General features: G+C 36.9%; 1 protein-coding gene and 3 non-coding genes across 7 annotated transcripts in view; all 4 read left to right on the top strand.

Moving 5' to 3' along the window:
• The window catches only part of Plc21C (Phospholipase C at 21C), a 244036-nt gene that overhangs the window by 148059 nt on the left and 75961 nt on the right, over positions 1 to 20016 (top strand). For all 4 annotated transcript variants that reach the window (XM_089848994.1, XM_089848920.1, XM_089848763.1 and 1 more), the window contains exon 2: positions 2118 to 2195. In XM_089848994.1, coding sequence (XP_089705120.1) covers positions 2118 to 2195 — 78 coding nt within the window. The remainder of the gene's footprint in view (positions 1 to 2117; positions 2196 to 20016) is intronic.
• Positions 10699 to 10817, top strand: LOC149718526 (U5 spliceosomal RNA). Its single transcript, XR_016381374.1, has one exon. It is a non-coding gene; the product is annotated as a U5 spliceosomal RNA (small nuclear RNA).
• On the top strand, positions 15747 to 15853 carry LOC149718525 (U6 spliceosomal RNA). Its single transcript, XR_016381406.1, has one exon. It is a non-coding gene; the product is annotated as a U6 spliceosomal RNA (small nuclear RNA).
• Positions 16075 to 16181, top strand: LOC149718524 (U6 spliceosomal RNA). Its single transcript, XR_016381391.1, has one exon. It is a non-coding gene; the product is annotated as a U6 spliceosomal RNA (small nuclear RNA).

Here is a 20016-nt window from a genome sequence, read left to right as displayed (position 1 = left end):
TACAAATTTTAATTTAGTTCAAAGTAGTTTCCGTAAATCTTTATGTAAAGAAAAAAAATACAGCTATTTTTTTTTTAAAAAAATTGAAACATTCACTTCATCACGGGGAAAATATTACCATATCTAGTCCCGGTACGGTTGGAGAGTCCATGCATTTCCTATTATCTCAACGGAAAGGCAGAGGAGACGACCTTTTATCTTTCCATATCCCCAAGGGACTTAAAAAGGAGAATGTTTTTTAATTTATCAGTACGCATTATGACCTTGTATAGTGATCAAATTACGTTGAAGATATTAAATAACTGCCTATCAAGCGTATACGTTCAGGCTACTGGCTGAAGACATCAATGTTTGCTTAAGCTTCCATCAAAGATGCTCTTCTCAAAATTCCAATCTTTTCTTTTTCAAGATAAACTTCCGCAAACAGCTATAAGATGATGATAATGGTGCCATTGTTTGCTTTTATACGCTCCTCGTTTCAAGCAAAGTACAGCTCTTTAGTTATTTAAATTTTCATTTGCAGCAAGATCGTATTAAATATGCACGTTCAATTATTCTCTTTGAATCCGAAGTAAGCTTGTTTTAAGGCTATTTATGTATGAAAAACAAGTTTATGAGGACATATATGCCCAACCTCTAACAACACTAGGAGGTTTGGCGAGGATTGTTGGGATGTTATTCGATTTGAAAACAACAGCAAAAATAATTTTGCAATACCAGAGATAGATATAATTTTAGAAGTAGGAATGGAGAACAGATTCCCCGTCAGCAACGTCATCAAAACGTAGTTTAAGTAAGCCAATAAGATAATTTAAACTTTTCGTTACGTGTTTGAGGGAGGGGCTCTTTACTGGGCTATGAGTCGGACTGAAGTAAATACTAACCGTTCTCCATTCCTACCTCTAAAATTAAATCTATCCCTGGCAATACTAAGTGTGGTTTATAATGTGTTAAGGGTCTATAACACCCTCAAAATAATTTTCCAATACATCTTGTCGTCCCAAATGTGCTAGGGTTGTACAACACCCAACAACACGTTAAGGCTGGCTCGCACGTATCAGTGCCACATTAGCTTGGGAAATGCCGGCCCTATTCATTACTCACGAGATAACAGTGACCACGACAGTATAAGGTGCCATTTCTAGTTTAGCTTACGTATTTTTGTCTTTCGTAAAAAAATCAACAAAAACATACGAAATGCAAATAAACCCTTGCAGTAACAAATTTCATTTGCTCTAAAGCTAAATCCATCAATTTACGGGTCTATTGAAGGGATTTCAGATTTGGTTTCTATGGGATTTCGAAAGCAACCTTACCGCGACTAATCGCCTCCAAGTTAAGGGTGGTTTTCATTTAGTATCACTGAGTTGTAATAATGTATTTTCAACTGAAATTGCATGCATTGGAGAAGCTATTAATTCCTGAATTTAGTATCGACAATCGCCTCGCAAAGCGATTTGAAGAGCGGGATTTTTACCCGTTTCTTTCTTTGCCTATACGAGTTGAAAGTTCAAGGAGACTCTTTTCATAACCAGTTACATGTTTTTCGTGTACCCGCTCTCACATGGGCGCATTACTCCGTTTGGTTATAACATAACCATGTGGAGTGATAACTAGGTTTGAGTTTGAAGCTTCGAATTTGTCATTATCGAGGAAACTCACTATTTTGCCGCGCATACCTCCGTGTTGTTCGTATTCATGATTTACTCTTGATAGTATTGAATATCTATAAATCCATAAATTGATTTGCAAATTGCGTTTATACATCAGTATCGCTTGAAATATTTGATAGCTAGTTGTAATTACACGTGAAGTACCGTCAAACTAAACATTGAACGTGCGTGTTTTTAAAACTTTTGATTCTTACATGACAGCTATAGTGTATTGAACTTTTGAACTAAATAGACAAATTAAACGACCATGGGTTACAAATAAATCTTGAACACGCAACGCAACCTTTTTTATTTATTTATTTATTTATTTTACTATCGTTCTCGTCCTTTATGGGTTTGTTTTAAGTCTCATAAAAAAAATTAGGATTTTGCTAACAGATAAAATGGAAAGCTATATTCGTTTATGTTAACTAAAATCTATTTTCTGTTTCTTTTGTCTCATAGGACGCAACGATCGGAACACCTGTGACGTTGCGAGTGGACAAAAAAGGATTCTTTCTTTATTGGACGGACCAGAATAATGTAAGTCCTCAATATTTTTTATATAAAATGTGTCGTGTCTTAAAACAGAAGTGAAAACGTAACACTTCATTTCATCAACTGACAATTTCGTAAAAATAGACAACGCGGTAACATACGATGCTAGATAATGTAGATATAGAGGGTGATTTTAAAAATCTCTAGTTCATTATACACAGGGTATTTTTTGATAAGTCTGCCCAAAGTTAAGGGGGATGTTCTTTGGTCGATTTTAGTCGAAAATGTAATTTCTATGACATTTTTCCGCATGGGTCACTGTTTTCGAGTTAAGATTTGAGTGTTATAGGGATGATCCCTTAATTAAACTAGAGATCATTGTCTTTCAGTTTCTTAATTATTCAAAAGGGGTTATCCGTAAAATACTCTTCACTTAACTTGAAAACAGTGGCCCGTATGGCAAAATATCATTGAGCATTTTCGACTCAAAATAACCCAAAGAACACCCCCATTAATTTGTGGCAAACGTATCAGAAACAAGCTGTTTATTTATGTTGGAAAAAAAAACTTAACAAAACAGTAAAATGTTACGCCGTGACAAAATCCTTGCCCATCTTCGTAATGGAAATTTCATGACTTCTGATAGTCCGTATAAGACGTGAGTGTTCCTTGCTGATTCTACTGGATTTTCTCGAGGTTTGCGCTGCGTTGTTTTTTTCTGCATTGTTGGACGGTTCCTGGTCTGCTGGTTTGGCATGTTTATCATGTTCGGTATTTTTGGCCACAATTTATGATGTGTTAAACGATTCTTGGTCAGTTTGGGCTGAGTTGTTTGGTTCTGCAACATTTGACAGTTCATGGCCCAATCTTTTGTGGTCTGCAGGTTCTAAGTTTCTCTATGCTCTATTAATAATAAATGCTCTAAATAATTAAATTTTCCTTGAAATAGAGTGGGTTAGGCACCACCTTCTACACTCGATTAATTTATTATTCGGAAGAAAACTTTTCCTATATACTTTGTAACCTTTTCTTGCTCGGGGGGGGGGGGGCATTACCGAAACCTTTTCAAGAATCAAGAGCAGTTTGCAAGACTACTATAAAAAGGGTAGCTTTTCGAGGCAATTGCACAGCCTGGGATATTAGATGTTTTAAGAGGGATGAGTAGCGCGACACTTTTCATGTACACTCTTACACGCCTGCGGCAGAGGTTATTATAACGAGGGCCTAAACACGTCCAGTTTTGTTTTTCCCCTTCAAGGACAAATTTTTCCGGGAAAAGGCTAGGGGCTGCTAAACCACCGTGTTACCTCTGGAGTGTGACGAACGTTAATTTTTCCTGCTTCCATAAACTGAGTGTATTGTTAAACCATGAACACTCAGCATGATATTTATAATTTCACCTTGAAAGGAACCAAAAACTGAAACGTCCGATCGAATCTACTGCGCATGACACGCCCTTAACCTTTCAACGTTTTCTTCTCCTTTCTCATCCCTCTTAAAGTCAAGAATCCCTGATTGCAACTGTAATAGGAGGAACGCCGTACCATCATCGTCTTACCTAGACAAAGAACATATCTTAGAACCGTAGCACTAAAATATGTGGTTATAACGCATAAAAAATAGATGTTAATTTTGTTTCTGCTTAATACTTTGTCAAATGTCTCCCTTTGTGATCAGAAAACACGATACACTTTGAGTTTCAATTGTTGGTGATTTAGGGTTAGCGTACTACTTTATCCAGTACAAATATTGCTTTAAGCAAGAACGTTCAACCAACTTGATTGGATAGTTCTCAACAGAAGAGAAGGCTTTCGTCTCTTACGCTTACGGAAAATCTACAACTTTGGTGTTGTTAACTGCTCTTTAAATCTTGGTCGATAATTTTGCAGGGTCGCTTAAATTTGCTTACTGGTTTAACGAGCCTTTCTTTTTAATTTCTTACTCGCCGCTAGACGTTTTTTAAAGACAGCCTGGCAGCATTAGCAGCTGGTGGCTATACCTCTTACTACCATCTACGTCATTAGTTTCTGTAAAATGGCGCGTAATGTTCTTAAGAGAGCTACTTTTTTCCCGCAACTAAAAGGAATTTTTAATTTATTCCAACGACGTCACGTCAGTTCTTATATAAAAAGTAGAATTTTGAAACTTATAAAATATTGACGGCTATTGGCTAATTAGAGTGTACGTAATTTTGGAACGTCAACGTCAATGTCTTAAACTTTCTAATGGCATGATAGGTCAAAGTTCATGTTAGTCGTAATCCCATTTAAGATGAAGAGCCCGTTTTCTTCCATGATCTACAACTCCGAGTCAGAGTTGAGTGTATATAATGTTGAACTAGTTTATGAAGTAATTCATTAACGACAGTCAAAGAAAACGCTAATTAAAATAAAGAAGCGTGGAAATTATTCCATGGATACGTTCTCAGTAAATAAAATGAAATATAAATTAATAATTCAATTAATAAATTAGTCATAAGGTAAATAACTAAATAAGAACACCAGAGCAAAGCAAAACTAATAGAACGGCAGTCAAAGGAACACTAATATTATCAGTCGGAAACGAGTTACAGGAATTACCAGGAGGATAACAAGTTGGGAAACCAAAATTAATCTCTCCTAGTCGAGACGCAATTAAGAGGTTTTTACCTCTCCGAGTGACGATGACGTCACGGAGAGGTATTACACCGGCCGTATCTGTCTGTCTGTCTGTGTGTCTGTCTGTGTGTCTGTCTGTCTGTCAGACCCCACGTGACTGCGTTCGCAGTTTACAAATCGGAGCAAACAAATACCCGATTTCCGGAACGCGTTCGCGGTTCACGGAAATTTGGCCATTCATCTACCAACACCAGTCTTTACTAACTGGCTTCTAAGCACCACAATCTGCTAGTCTTTGTCCATCCCACATGGACACTAGCCTGTACTTGCTGGCTCGGAAGCACCACCATCTTCTGTTCTTCGTCAATCCCACATTGACACCAGCCTGTACTTGCTGGCTCGTAAGCACCACCATCTTCTGTTCTTCTTCAATCCCACATTGACACCAGCTTCTATGCACCACCATCTTCAGGTCTTTGTCCATTGCGGCTTCTTCTCCATCGTTATCGTTCGGTTTTAAGATATACGCGGCGATCGGCTAGGGTTACGAGAAACGTCTAGCCTCCCAATGGTAGGGCTTCCACCAAAGGTTCACGCGAATGCGTTTTTATCTATTATTATAATGGAAACGAATTGTATATATACCCCAAAATTTGAAGAAAGCGGGCAAGAGGGGTACCCTTCACTTTAAACGTCAATATTAGCAAAGTTTCGAAAGATAATAGGAACAACTTTATTTTAAACGATTTAACTATTTTTAAAGTTATTTACTGGCGATTAAAATAATTAATATCATTTATATTTAATTAATTATTTAAGATAAACTTATTTCTATGTAATGACACAAGTGAGAGTTTATATAGAACGAGTAATGAAAATTGCATCCGAATCGAAACACTACACGCATATCAAAGTTAATATAAAGCGAGTAGGATGATAAGATCTCTTACAAAACGATAACATTTCCTTTTTGCAGAATATTAAATGGAAATATTTTAAATATTTTTCGGCATTACTATTCTTTAAGTAGTTGTGTAGCTATAAAGCTCTGTTTCATCTTAATATTCCAAGAACATCTTTTGATATTAACATTTCAAATTTGGTGTTTACTTTTTAATTCAGCTTTACTACATTTATATATAGTGTAAACGCATTTTTTATATTCATTAGATAATATGGATGTTATTTCTTCATCTATCCACAAACGATTGGGTCTGTGAAATAAGATATCCTAGATTTAAACTAGAAATGACCTTGTTTCGCCTCCTCTTATAGGAGGTGTTAACGGTTCAGAGTGAGCCGAAAGTTAAATACACCCTTCAGTGATACATTTTAGGTCCTCATTAGATTTATTGAGGATACAAAGGAAATTGTTAAACGCTTAAGCCTTTGCTAAAGAGCTTGGCAATGTTTCGCCAATTTGAACTATGTATTTTCGGTTTTTCTCATTGGCTGGTGGACCTGTGTTTAGAAAATAAATTCGTCTCGGCTCGGAGAGGTTCATTTTGGTTTCCCAACTTGTTTTGTATAATTTGATAAATATAATTGATATTAATTATTTTAATCGTCATTAATTTACCTTAACTCTCGTTAAATCATTTTAAGAAACTTTATTCCTAAAATAATTTTAAACATAGCAATTGTTGACGTTTGAATTCAAGGGTATGCCTCTTTAACTATTTTTGGAAGTTTACGGTATATAAAGCGATTGATTCACAAGGAATAATGAGAAAGCCCGCTATTGTGTGATATTTTGGTGGAAGCCCTGCCATTGGGAGGCTAGATGTTTCTCGTCACCCTGTCCAATCGCCGCGTACTTCTTAATCCTATAATGATGGGAGTAGAAGCCGAGTATTGGTTTCTGCGTGCAAGTTTGCTCCCATTTGCCAACTGAGAGCACAGTGACAAACAAACAGAAACGTGCCGTGTAGTACCTCTCCGTGACGACATCGTCATTCGGAGAGGTAAAAACAATCTGCTAGGTTTGTTCACCATAATAGCGCTAAAACGTATGCTATATGTTAATAGCATGAAGAAAAATTATCTTATAATTTGAAAGAAGGAATAGGTATTTTGAGGTATGCGAAAAATCGGCGAAATTTTGCGAATAAAAGTAGTATCTTATATGTTAATCCAGGCCAAATTTCATCCATATCTGTTCAGCCGTTAAAGCTGGATCGAGTAACAAACTCACAAACTTTCAAATTTATTGTACAAGTAGGTTTTATATAATACAATAACTTTAAGGACACAGCAAAAAAAGTGAAACATTCTTCAGGGATTTTTTTTTGTCCTGCCATCAAAAAGAGATTTGAAATTGAATTTCCATTGTTTAGCATTCCGGTAAGCCCTTTTCTATTAGTTCTTCTTTTGGGGCTTTTTGTTCTCGTGATTCCATTTCCTTTGTCCTTGTACAAGTTACTATATATGGTTCTCTAGTTCCACTTTCGGGATAAAGTGACCTTGAGTGGCCCGAATTTATCCGGTAAAGGGGACTTCTTTACAAGACGTCTTGCGGCGAATTTTTTATCCATAATATCTGAATGAAAGAAAATCGCCTTTTTCCTTTAACTCGAATGAAATAGACCAAGAAGATCAAATTTACATATATCGTAGAATCAAGGAAATAAAGCGTTTATTTCAGTAGGTTTAATCAAGAAGTGATATCTGGTTTATTAGGGAGAAGGTATAAATTCGCCACATTTCCAGCTTTATCTCCAGTCCAAACGTTGGTCCAGAGTTAATCCCCACCTCTAAATTACAACCAGCATCTCATTGGTTCTTGAAAACGCACATCAGAGCGACGCGAATGACAAAAATTACGTATTTTCCGACTGAGGAGAGGCGAAATAGCCCGACCTCCCTTTACGGCCCCCCTTGTATTTTGAAAGGGGGACTGGGATTATGGCGCGCGAATACTTAGGCATATTACACTTTCTCCCTAATAAACTAGATATCACTTCTTGGTTTAATATTATCACTAATATTAATGTAAGTCGGTAATTTATCGTTCGTAAATTAAGAGTATTTAACAAATACCATCGTTAATTACGGGAATTTAACAAATATCATCATATATTACTGATTTAAGCAATTTTAGAATTACCAAACATTTTTAAAATTTTGCCTGTCAGAGCCAAAACCTTTGGTAGTAAAACTAAGTGTACACACTGAGAAACTAATGTCAAAGAAACAATAGTTTTCACCATGTTTTTGATTGTTTAATGCTGTTATCTAGAAAAACCTCTACCAAGCCTTAGTACATACAGGTAGTCGCTGTTTTTTGAAATTACATTACCTTAATTTTAAATATACAGCAAAACATTGTTTTTTTATGTTAACGACTGTGGAAAAAACAGCTAGTTTTTATTTCTCAAACGGAAGTGCAGGATATGTTATTATTAATAGAACGTTGCTGTTTTCCGGGAAAAAAGTATGCTGCCGTGAAGAATACAGTAGTGTAAAATAAAAAACACAGATAGTTACACTATTAAGTATAAATTTAACGTATAATCCACCGTAAATTGAAGTTTTGCATACTTTAATTTGAACATTAAGTACTTTACTTTAAACGTTGAAGCACTTTATTTTAAACCTTGAAGCACTTTATTTTAAACCTTGAAGCACTTTATTTTAAACCTTGAAGCGCTTTAATTTAAACCTTGAAGCAATATAACCTAATCTTACCTAACCATGCTAAGCCTTTTGGAAAAGGTCCGCGTTTATTATGAAAGGACCCATATGAAAATAAAAATATTTTGGAAAGTCAGTGAATTGCTAATTTTAAAACCAATTTTTTATCTTTGCAATTTCTCTTCTTCATTATAATTTCAACCTTTTGTTTCTAAAATTGACCGAAAATGTACAAAACGTGTTTGGCGACACTCTGAAACGTGTTAGGCGACATTCTTAAAAGCGTTATGCGACACTCTTGGAGTGGCGTCGCTAGGCCTTTTTTGGGGACTATAGCGCCCCCAAATTTCAATGTTAGCCCCCTCAAAATAATCAGTACACTAACTTCTAAATCGTCGAATTTAGTTCCAGTTAGAGAAATTTCCGCTTCAAAAACGTCGTTAGTGTCAAACTGTTCCCAGTTCTCGCACTTCCATGGATTTTCTTTTTTTAAAATATGGTAGAATAGATTAGGTCAAACGCGTTTTTGGTGCTCGAAAAACTCTTCGTGAAAAGAGATTATTAAATTTAACGAATACGTCTGTATCTAGTGCTGAGATATTACGGCCTCCAAAACCAATTTAATACCCGATGCTTTTATACTAATTTATAACTTTCTGCCTTTTATAGAAGTTAATAAGTCGGTGAAAATGACAAACTTACCGTGCAGTTTGATGCTGGATTTTAAGTCGATCAAGTGGCCAACTTTTAGTGTAGTGTCACATTGATGCGAGAACTACCCTTGCTTGTTAGAACTGTCCTCTTAAGTTCTCTCAAGGTTGAACCTTGCTAAGCATATAGCGCTATTTTGTGATAAATCAACAACTCAGGAAGGTGTCATGCGACACTCAGAAAGCGTTATTTAAACTCGGAAAGGTGTTTTTCTGCACCCTTTAAAGAATTGCACAACACTCATATGGGAGTAAAAATTAACTTTTAAACTGAACCTCTGTTGCACCATTTTACTCTTATCTTTGACACTAATTGCTCAAATAAGTGTTATTAAACCCTTTCTGCGGTGTAAATGCACACCTGTTATGGTGTCAAATTTGGACCCATTTAAACTACACTTAAAGGTGTTAAAGCACACCGCATTTTCTTAGAGTGCATTACAGCAACCAGTATAAATCTACCCTAATGGACAGTCTGTCAGCTGGTCGTCTTATATAAATGACAAGTTGCATCTTAACCAACATAACTTAATGTTTTTAATAAAGGTTTCAGTGCTTTTAGTTTAACAGCAAAGAGCGTCTTTATCAAAATAAGCTCCGGGATTTAAAACTGTTCTAAGAGCTGTTATTTTTACAGCAACCCTATTTTTCTAGTGTACCATAAGCGGTTTGAAACAGCATGGTGTGTTTTTATTTTCACAGCAAACCACGTTTTAATTCACAGTGCTTAGTGAGTTTAAACCCACATATTTTGCTGTTATTTTTACAGCAGCAGACATTTTATGTAACTGTGATTTATTGGTAGTAAAAGAGCATATAGTGCTGGTTTTTTCATTGACCCCTACAATATAATCAACGGTTAAGACTGTCTTTGAAACAACCTCTGAAGCGGTTATTTTAAAAGCTACGAACGCCCCTGAATACACGAACAGTTAATTCTTAAAACTGTTAGTTCCACTGTTTAGAACAACAGTATTGTCAACGGTATTAAAAACAGGGAGGATGCGCAACTAAATTAACATCATCTTGATGGCATACGCTATTGCCATTACCATAGTGTTTATTTTACAGCATTTTTATTCTGTGTGTACTAGCCTGTCAGAGACTATAATAGGTCCAGTTTTTCATCTGTTTCGCGCTGACTGAAACTGCTAAGCTATGAAGAACGTGCTCACAATTCATCGTAGCCAATAAATACATAACCGCATAAATTACCAACATAACGGTAATTTTATTTTTCTCGGGATTTGAATTGGTAATTTTAAAAATTACGGTAATTTCATCTCTTATCTTAGGCATTGAACTAAAAACAGTACAAAAATGTTTAAGATTTATTTCTGAGTTTCATCGGTTTAACTCTAACATCGCAAAGCCAAATTGTTCATAACTTCTGAAATTCTTGTGATAGTTCAAATAGTTTTTGACTATTTTACGAAAACAAGCATTTGACCGTTTATCGAATAACGCATAATTGAAAATATTTATACACCGATATAGGAATTCACATTTAAACAGTGGGTACTCCTACTTTTGGCCGGGGAAAATATGATAGATTAGGGTATCAGGGTACTAATGTCGGTTATCTCTGAATTTCGATTCAGAAAAATTAATGCTCGTTTCTTCCCATTGCGTATTAATCTTTCGCTTTTTACTAACGATTACCGTGGGAAGGAGCGTTAAGAGCACCTCATGAAATTTTTGAATGTCCTTGGCATTGAAGCCAAGGATGCCTTTTAAATACAAAATGAAATACAGAACAAATATGAGTTTTAAGCAAGGAAGCTTGTGGTATTTTGGAGGAGGATGTAATTTGAGGTGGCTATACGTACACATAACGTATCTTCTTTACTCCCATCTGGGAGGAAGGAGGTAAAATGGAAATGGTGATGGGCGACCTGCGGCAATGATAGCCTCACAGTGTACGTTGCACACTGTTAAATGCATCCGCGTAACGCCATTGTATTTGTATGAGAACTTGCTTATATTTTTTTGACACAGGGGGCATCCTTCACGTTTTCGTACTGTACGACCCTACTTAAACGCTGAGGATGCTGGGAGGACTTCGTTGCCATAGATGGGGGTATTACCACTCCATCCCTCTCTCCTTCAAGCTGCATTCATTCTCAGCGTTTCTGTAGTTCAGTACGATTCAGCTTGGACTAATTCTTGAAATATTTATTTAATCTACTTCTGACAATAAAAGATTTAATGCGACAAAGCTCGAGGTCTTTTGGGTATACCTACAATCGATAATTTCCTTTTTGGGGCCAAAAGTGGCCTTCAAAATAAAATAAAAACTTTTTTCTCCTTTTCCATCCGTTTTCTGGTAAAAGGTTTTTCCTTGCCGATAGAAAACTATAATGAAAGCGGATAGGAGCAGAGTTGAAAGCGAGTTAAAATATCTTTTAGAACGCCGAGAATGAAAAACTCCATTTTCCGTAGAGCCACGCTTGTCAGCGGCTAGAAGACCTAAAGAACGTCGTAAAAAAGCTCACGGTACAGGTACTTTAAACTAATCGCCCCTGGGATCTTTTCATCTTTTGCATATTTTATTTGAATCCAAAGCGCGACCTTTTGGCCCAGAGAGAATTAACAAAAGGAGTTGAAAGTTGGAGGGAAGATGCAGACCGCGTGCGTGACCAGAAATATCACAGCTTGTAGTGTTCTGGTACGTCGTCTCTGTGGGTTCAAAGAGGGAGCTCTTTGGATTCTAGCAGACTATATCCATGGTTTCAGTTGCTGTCTGAAAGTAACCAATAGGATTCAAGGAGTAAATTATATTTTGTTCAGAATTTTCACGTGACCTTAAGCTAACCTTGGCAGATATAGACCACTTCAACTTGGAAATGAGGGTAGGCATCCCTCAGTATTGAGACGTATTAAGGAGGTAGATCTGTCTCCATGCAATTGGATTCGAGAAGTAAATTTGAGTTTGTTTAGATTTGTCACGTGACCTTAAGCTAACCTTGGCAGATATAGACCATTTAGGCTTAGAAATGAGGGTAGGCAACTCTCAATATTGGGACGTGGTGCTATGATAAAAAAGACTGCACAGCAGGTGCCAAAAAGCGAGATGGAATTCAGAGTTGTACCCTGTGTCTTTCCCTCTTAGTTGCATAGAAATGGTATATTCCACACGCCTCTCGATCGTTTCAGGATGTTTCGTGATTTGCAGCGCGAATTACAATAGCTTGCGCTCCATTTCTTCATTCTCTCTGGTATGCCTCTCCGCGAAAAAGGTGACATACATATCGAACTTTCAAAGAAGGGTTAGTGTAAAAGTTCTTCGAAACCAGAGAATAGTCATATGAAGATACGGAATCTGATATATTTTCCTAAAACCATCCCACAAGTCTGACTTAACTTTATAACTAAAGGAGTCTCTTTCGTAGCATAAGTTTGGTGTATCTTATGTTTATTGAAAAATGTAACTACTAAATGGCATATGAAAGGTTCTGCGCAAGCAATAAGCACAATTTTCAATGATAAATTTGGTTCAGGTTGCGCTAATTGACTAATGACTCAATAGACCTCAACTCAATAAAAGTATACAGGTAACAAAACATTATGCTTTAAAAAAACGGCATCTTTCTAAATATAAAAGGAAGAGTATTAAAAAAATAAATGAGATCTTATTAAAAATTAATTAACATTTAATTATACCAAGAAGTGATATCTAGTTTATTAGGGAGAAGGCATAAGATGCCTAAGTATTCGCGCGCCATAATCCCAGTCCCCCTTTCAAAATACAAGGGGGGACGTAAAAGGAGGCCACCGGGCTATTTCGCCTCTCCTCAGTCGGAAAATAGGTAATTTTCGTCATTCGCGTCGCGCTGACGTAAGTTTTCAAGAACCAATGAGATGCTGGTTGTAATTTAGAGGCGGAGATTAACTCCGGACCTACTATACGTTTGGACTGTAGATAAAGCTGGAAATGTGGTGAACTTATACCTTCTCCCTAGTAAACTAGATATCACTTCTTGATTATACTTAAAAACGAGGACTACTGTGCCACCATTGGTTTAGTAGCGTCTGCTAGCCCAAACCTCTTATCCCCCTACGGGATTGGTTTAACTCTTACAGACTGAGAGAGATAAGGGTAAGAGGTTCGATTTAGCAGACGCCACTAAACCAATGGCGGTTGGCGCAATGGTCCACCTTTTTAAGACTAATTAAATGCTAATTATTTTGTAATAGGAGATAATTTTTTTTTTTAATATTTTTCCTTTTATATTTAGAAAAAGGCAGTTATTTTATGGCATAATGTTGCATTACCTGATCTTTTCCCAGAACGTTTTTACACTATTTCATCATTGTAAAGCGAAGAAAATGAATTTATTTGAACACTCAAGTAGTTATTAAAGTTCAATCGTTTCTTTTAGTCGAATAAAGTCATTGCCTAGCTCTTGTATAAATAAAATCAAAAGCGTTCTGGCACCTTGTATCTCTGCATGAAGGCACAAAACAAAACTTTATTTTCAAATGTATTATTATGGGCATCAGACAATATAGGGGGGATTACTTTGGGAAGATTGGCTCTCTCCAGGAAGAAAGAATCTACTTTATTATTCCGAGACACTCTAAGCTCGATTTGACGAATACCTTTAAATCCCCTCTACTCAATGTCTGAAATCCCGCGAAAATCCCTTCGCCTACGCGAGATGTCATAACATCTTGCGAAAAGAAAAGACGTTCGTAACAACGCTCGACTGCGCCATAGAAAATTTTCTGGACAGAAGATTTCCTCCTAGTCAGATATTATACAATCCAAGGGTGAAAGAAGGGACGCGCCAAACAAAAGAAGAAAAACGCTCGCATTCGAATGACACGTTTTCTCTTTCGACGAAACAAAAAAAAATCGAATATTTATAAATATAGCACTCTTATTTAGCATGAATGTATTCTGTTCCATCAGAATCATGATCTTTAAAGGGTTCGGACTCTAGTAGATTTTATTTTTGATTTAGAATCATAAAATAGGCTGAAGCAATGCATTTGTTCTATTTTATCCGCAAACTATCGTCTCATAGCCAATGTTTCAGAAAACCAATTGAATGTTTTCTGATTCTTTCTGATGTTACTTGGGTTACTGTCGTGATGGCACACTCTGTTATATCTTACCTCGATCAGGGATAGATGTAATTTTAGAAGCAGGGATGGAGAACGGTTAGTATTTACTTCAGTCCGACTCATAGCCCAGTATAGAGTCCCTCCCTCCAACACGTAACGAAAATTTTAAATTATCATATTGGTTCACTTAAACAACGTTTTGATGACGTTGCTGCTGGGGAAGGCGAAAATTACTTTACTACTTTTTACCTCTGTCGCTATGACCCGCCTATTCTTTGATATCCCCCCGTCCCGGGGAAGGGCGTCCGAGACTTTGACGCGCGCTCAGATTACTCTGTTCTCCATTTCTGCTTCTAAATTTACATCTATCCCTGCCTCGATTCTTGTGACCATATTGGAAGTCGTCAGCTTTAGTAATAGACAATTCCAATAATTGCAGCAGAGAAGCAACACCACTGGGAGGCTATTTCTCTCACTCCAAGAAGCACCGCAAGGGGCAATGCGAGTTGAACCTAAGTCAAACGAGCAGACTCACCCTAAATACCATATTTAATTCATCGTAAACGTGCCTAAACATGGTTGCCAAAAAGAGCGTAAGATTGAGCAGAACCTCGTATAGAATTTTTGCAATAGAATATTGGAAGGCACGTAATCTCCGGCCCCGTGCTCGTGAGATAATTGAATTTGTTCATGATATTCCTATTAATATTAATATCGATACACTGATACTAAACCCCCAATTTGTTACCACCCACGTTTCGATCTGGGTAAAAACTATTCTATTGTCGTGTTTGAACGAACAGAATGAAATCCAGATTTTGTTAATACAGTTATGGGTGTCGAAAAATCATTACTTCTACTTTTTCCAATTGAATTTTTGTCTCCTTCATGGTTCGTAATATTTTTAGAGTCAAACAAATCCATTTTCGTCTTTCATAAGGCTTGGTTGAGCTTGAAATTCGGACACCAGGTTAATTTTAGCTGGACGCGAGAATCGCAAGAATTTTTCTAGTTTGACTATAGGTAGTAAACCGGAACAATTTTAAAATCAAAGTGTGGTCCCATCTCCAGCTGTAGTGCGCAAATTCCTAAGTCAGTAGGACATTCTTTCCAAATATATATCGCTGGACGAGATAGGACGATAAGTGTATCCTTCCCTCATTCTTAATTGCCTTATGTTAAATGATCCGTGCTAATTACAAATGGGACCATTATGTGACCGGCATTTGGTTGGAGATCAATATCCATAGTTTCCATATGCCAGGTAGAACTTCAAACTGAAACATTATATACTACTATTGGGAGTGACTGCTAGATTTATCAAATTTAAAATGAAGTAAATATATAGTGAAGCTTTTGTAAATTTTTAGGATTCATTTTTTAAAATAATAAACCGAATAATAAACACAAAGTGTTATGTTTTTCGGCTAAGTAGAGGTTTATGTCAGTTGTTATACATTAAAAAATAATGCTAAATGGAATGTTGATTAATTTCTATATTATTTATTATTTTTCTGCCGTATACTCCTATTTAAGCTTTTTTCTAAAAATGGGGTATATATAGGAACGGGGAGAAATATAGTGACGTAGTTGCCTCGGCACTACATATACTAAAATTGGAACGATACAGAGAAGATTAGCATGGCCCCTGCGCAAGGATGACACGCAAAATCGTGAAGCGTTCCATATTTTTTTTTCTTTCTTTATTTTCAATATTACGTTGATTATAAACTAAAATTCTAATATTGTTTCGGCCAATTAGTAGTTTACATTAGTTAATACACGAACAGAAACATAACTACAGGAAATTATAACGGCGTTCTCTTAATAATCAGTGCTTTTCTGAAATATACGCCTACTTTATTATTTTTCGAAAAATGGGGTATATATAGACTTGGGAAGCGGATGGATGTTGTAGTTGCTTCGGCACTACATATATTAAAATTGGAACGATACAGAGAAGATTAGCATGGCCCCTGCGCAAGGATGACACGCAAAATCGTGAAGCGTTCCAAATTTTTTACATATTGCAAAATTTTTATAATAATAACACACATTTCTTTGATAATTGTGTTTAGTCTGGATATAAACGAAAATGAACGTCTAATTTACTATAATCTCGTTCATCTTGTTTAATTTTGTCGGCATACACTCTTTCCATCATCTAATATCGTACGGCCTATCGAAAATGTACATATAATAAAAGGGTGTACGCTTTCATAGCGGGTTTCGATTATACTACGTTTCCTACACAACACCTTCTTTAACTAACAGCCTTAACGCATCAAATTCTTGTTTCAATGTTTGTTTAACCTCTCACTTAGCCACGTTCACACTTACATGGGAAACCGGTTGGAAGCGATTCAAAATACTTCCAAAGTTAAGTGTGAACAAAACTGATACTCGAGAAGCTAATTACAATTAATTTACAAACGCGGTTTCTTGGAGTTGCTTTGCGAAAAAACTTAAAGCGGCTTCGGTCTTTGAAGCTAGTTTCTTGTTTTCAGGGGTATTTCACATGGGATGAGCCCAGTAATAAGTGTACTACTTTACTTTCACCGGCCTTAGCAGACGTCACTAACAGGAGCGTCTTATGGTGTGAAGTTCCAGTCTGGGAAATAAGGATATTTTTTAAACTAGTCCTTGGGACTAGTGACACCCCTAGTGTCTGAAATAATAAACTGGTCTCCCGAGGGGTCCCAGCCTTTGTTCTCCAATAGATTTGAAATTAATTAACTGGTCCCGAGGACCAGTAACCCCCACTTTTTGAATTAAAAACTTGTCCAATTAATAAACTGGTTTTGGATCAGAGGAAGTGTGGCCGGGAACCGAGGCTGTTGAAATCGCTTTGAACTAGCAATAAAGAGTGTTTTAAAACTAGTTGGGAAAAAGAGTTGTCAGCCGACTCTTGTGCGAGTGTGAACATAGCTCTAGATAGGGAGCCTAAATTATTTCCGCCTTCGGTTAGAGGGGGCAGTTTCCAGCCGATTGGCCAGGTATCGTGCAATATATTTAGCGCTGGAAGTAAAATGGGCCTGAAAATATATAGGGCCAAAGGGCTCGGTTCCCTTAGACCCTGAACCGCGCATGAATCTTTATGGTCTTCATCCGTTTTATGATTCATTGGCGTGAGGGAAGGTCGTTTAGAAGCAGGCGCGAATTACTCATTTACATCTGGGCGTTAACTGTTCTCCAGGCTATTATGATAGGTATTTCACTTTTATTTTTGCTGTACCCTTCTCTTTCACTCTATTATTATCCCCTGTTTCTTAGAAATTGCGACAATTTGTCGGCATGTGTGTGTACAGTTACGACTAAAGTTTACCGCTTTTACGATGCTGGTACGTTGCCGACTTTTAGCTGTTCTTATTTTACGACCTATGCTTGCTACACGCAAACGTTGATCGTACATATAATGTAACTTAAGATAGGTGTGGATCTTTGAATTTCTTTAAATTCTGGAACACACGCACGAATAAATATGTTTCTAACGCGTTTAATTCTTGTTCGGATTTTATATAGTGTCCGTTAAAAGATTGGTCGCATAAATTCAAGGACGAATGGAAATAGTGAAAAACTTGAAAGTTCTTCAATCATAGGTGCATAGAGGGTGTTTTTGATAAGTCTGCCAAATATTATAGGGTGTGTTCTTTAGATCAGACTGTGTGAAAAGTGTCACAGAAATTGGGTTCTAAAGAATTTAGTTTCGGAGGTACGGGTCCCTAAACTTTGTCCCATAAAATAAGGAAATTAGCACAGATGTGGAGTAAGACATATAAGCACATCCATCTTGTTTAGACAATTTCAATAGCCTCCAATCTCAGAATGTTAATTAGCCTTTATCTAGCTAGCAGAAGTGAACTTTTAATGGTTGATTGGATATTCGTGAATATAATGTATTGTATAATCCAAATCTATACTGAGTGATAAAGGCTATAGTTTGATTTGATAAAAACAAGTTTTTAATTCGAAAAATTAATATATGCAAATCAAGTCGAAAGAAAACGCGTTGCACTTTGTTAGAGTTAGCTCACCAAATGGTTAAAATAATGACGTGAATATAATGTACTACAAATTATAAGTCATCTGTACAATCAAACAATTTCTTCAACCATTTTGATGGAAGTTTTAATTATACGCGAGCGACATCTCGTGTAACAGTTATATACATAGCTGGTGTTTTATATTTTGAAATATCTGTAGAATGAATACACAACATTGTCTTCAAATATCTAAACCACCCTGCATACGCATGGCGTTGTTACGTTGTTGTATATAAAACCTCCAAGGTCTACGTCATTGATACAAAACACGAGGAGAGTTCAAGATGTCAAAGTAAAAGCCTCGTCAGCATAATTAATTTCGGGCCCACCCCAAAAGCAAAGCAAAACGAGTTGAGTCTCGGTCTCGTCGTCCTTGAATCGTCAAACCATATTTCTGTCTTGTACATGGTTTAAAGGGAAACCCAAATTCGCCTTGAACTTTACTAGCAACATTTCTTCTTTCTTGAGCCTCGGTCTGTGTACGGTGCTGGTGGTGGTATATGTTGTATAAGAATCTAATTTAAGTCTGCAGACATTCCTGGCGGCGCGGCGTTATCGAAGAATGCGGACAAAGAGAGACCAGAGGTCAAGGCGCTATCTCTTCCCATAATGCTTTTTAGGAAGAACCATCGAGGAAACCTGCAGTGTAGCGGAATGTTCTTTAAACGAAACAGAATCACTGCGCAAAAATCATAAAAGTACTGGGCTGAATCGTTAAGATCTAGCAATTCTCGGCTCAGCTGGTTAAACAAACTGGTATATGCTTGATATTGGAACTGACAGATCTGAAATTCCACGTTATAATTAAGCGTACGCATAAAACTCAGGAAAATAATATCACAAATTCATACAGTAATATCTTTATCTGCCCCGCCCCTTTAATATCTTTATCTGCCCCGCCCCTTTAATATCTTTATCTGCCCCGCCCCTTTAATTGCTCCAGACAACCACTTATTTTGGTGTTTCTAAAAATAGGAGAATTAACATTCCCGGCTTGACAAGGTCTAAATAGTGCTTTCAAATTTCGAGTAACCTTAATATACTAGATGCAGGGATAGATTTAATTTTAGAAGTAGGAATGGAGAACAAAGCAATCTGGGCGCGCGTCAAAATCCCGGACCCCCTTCCCCGGGACGTGGCGGGGGGTATGAAAGAAGAGGCGGATCATAGCGACAGGGGTAAAAAGAAATTACGTATTTTAAGTGAGCCAATAAGATAATTTAAACTTTTCGCTACGTGTTGGAGGGAGGGGCTCTATACTGAGCTATGAGTCGGACTGAAGTAAATACTAACCGTTCTCCATTCCTACTTCCAAAATTGAACCAATCCCTGCTAGACGCTAAACTCTCTTTGCTCGTGCGGTATTTTAGTAGCGTCGAAGCCCAGTTATATTTTGATCCCTACTTCCCTGTGAACGACCATGAAATTAAAGTAATTTGTGCGTCTGATCAGTCGCCGTTGACAGAAAAATTGATTTAGCCTTTTTTCGATCCTCTCGCGGATCTGTTCATCTTCACATATTTTCTCCATCTACGATAAACATTGTGCTGGCTTTTGTTCCTTCTTTTGACAGATTCGGCTGATAGATGGAGCGTAATACAAATGCCTCTTCCGTTAAAAGCAATCGAAGTGTTCTTTTTTCTCCTATAAAGATAACTCCACTCTATACCATACACTCCAAAGTAATATTCTCCAGTATAATACTTACAATAAATAGTTCACTTTTATTTTTTTATTGCGCATCTCGAAGGATTTAATCAGACGTATCTCACGTTACCTGAACTAATCACTATATTGATATTACCACTTACCA

Source organism: Phalangium opilio, unplaced genomic scaffold (assembly GCF_054372755.1).
Source record: "Phalangium opilio isolate 3A_F unplaced genomic scaffold, DU_Popi_V2 ptg000002l_1, whole genome shotgun sequence".
Classification (NCBI taxonomy): Eukaryota; Metazoa; Arthropoda; class Arachnida; order Opiliones; family Phalangiidae; genus Phalangium; species Phalangium opilio.
This window is presented reverse-complemented; position numbering and strand designations above follow the sequence as displayed.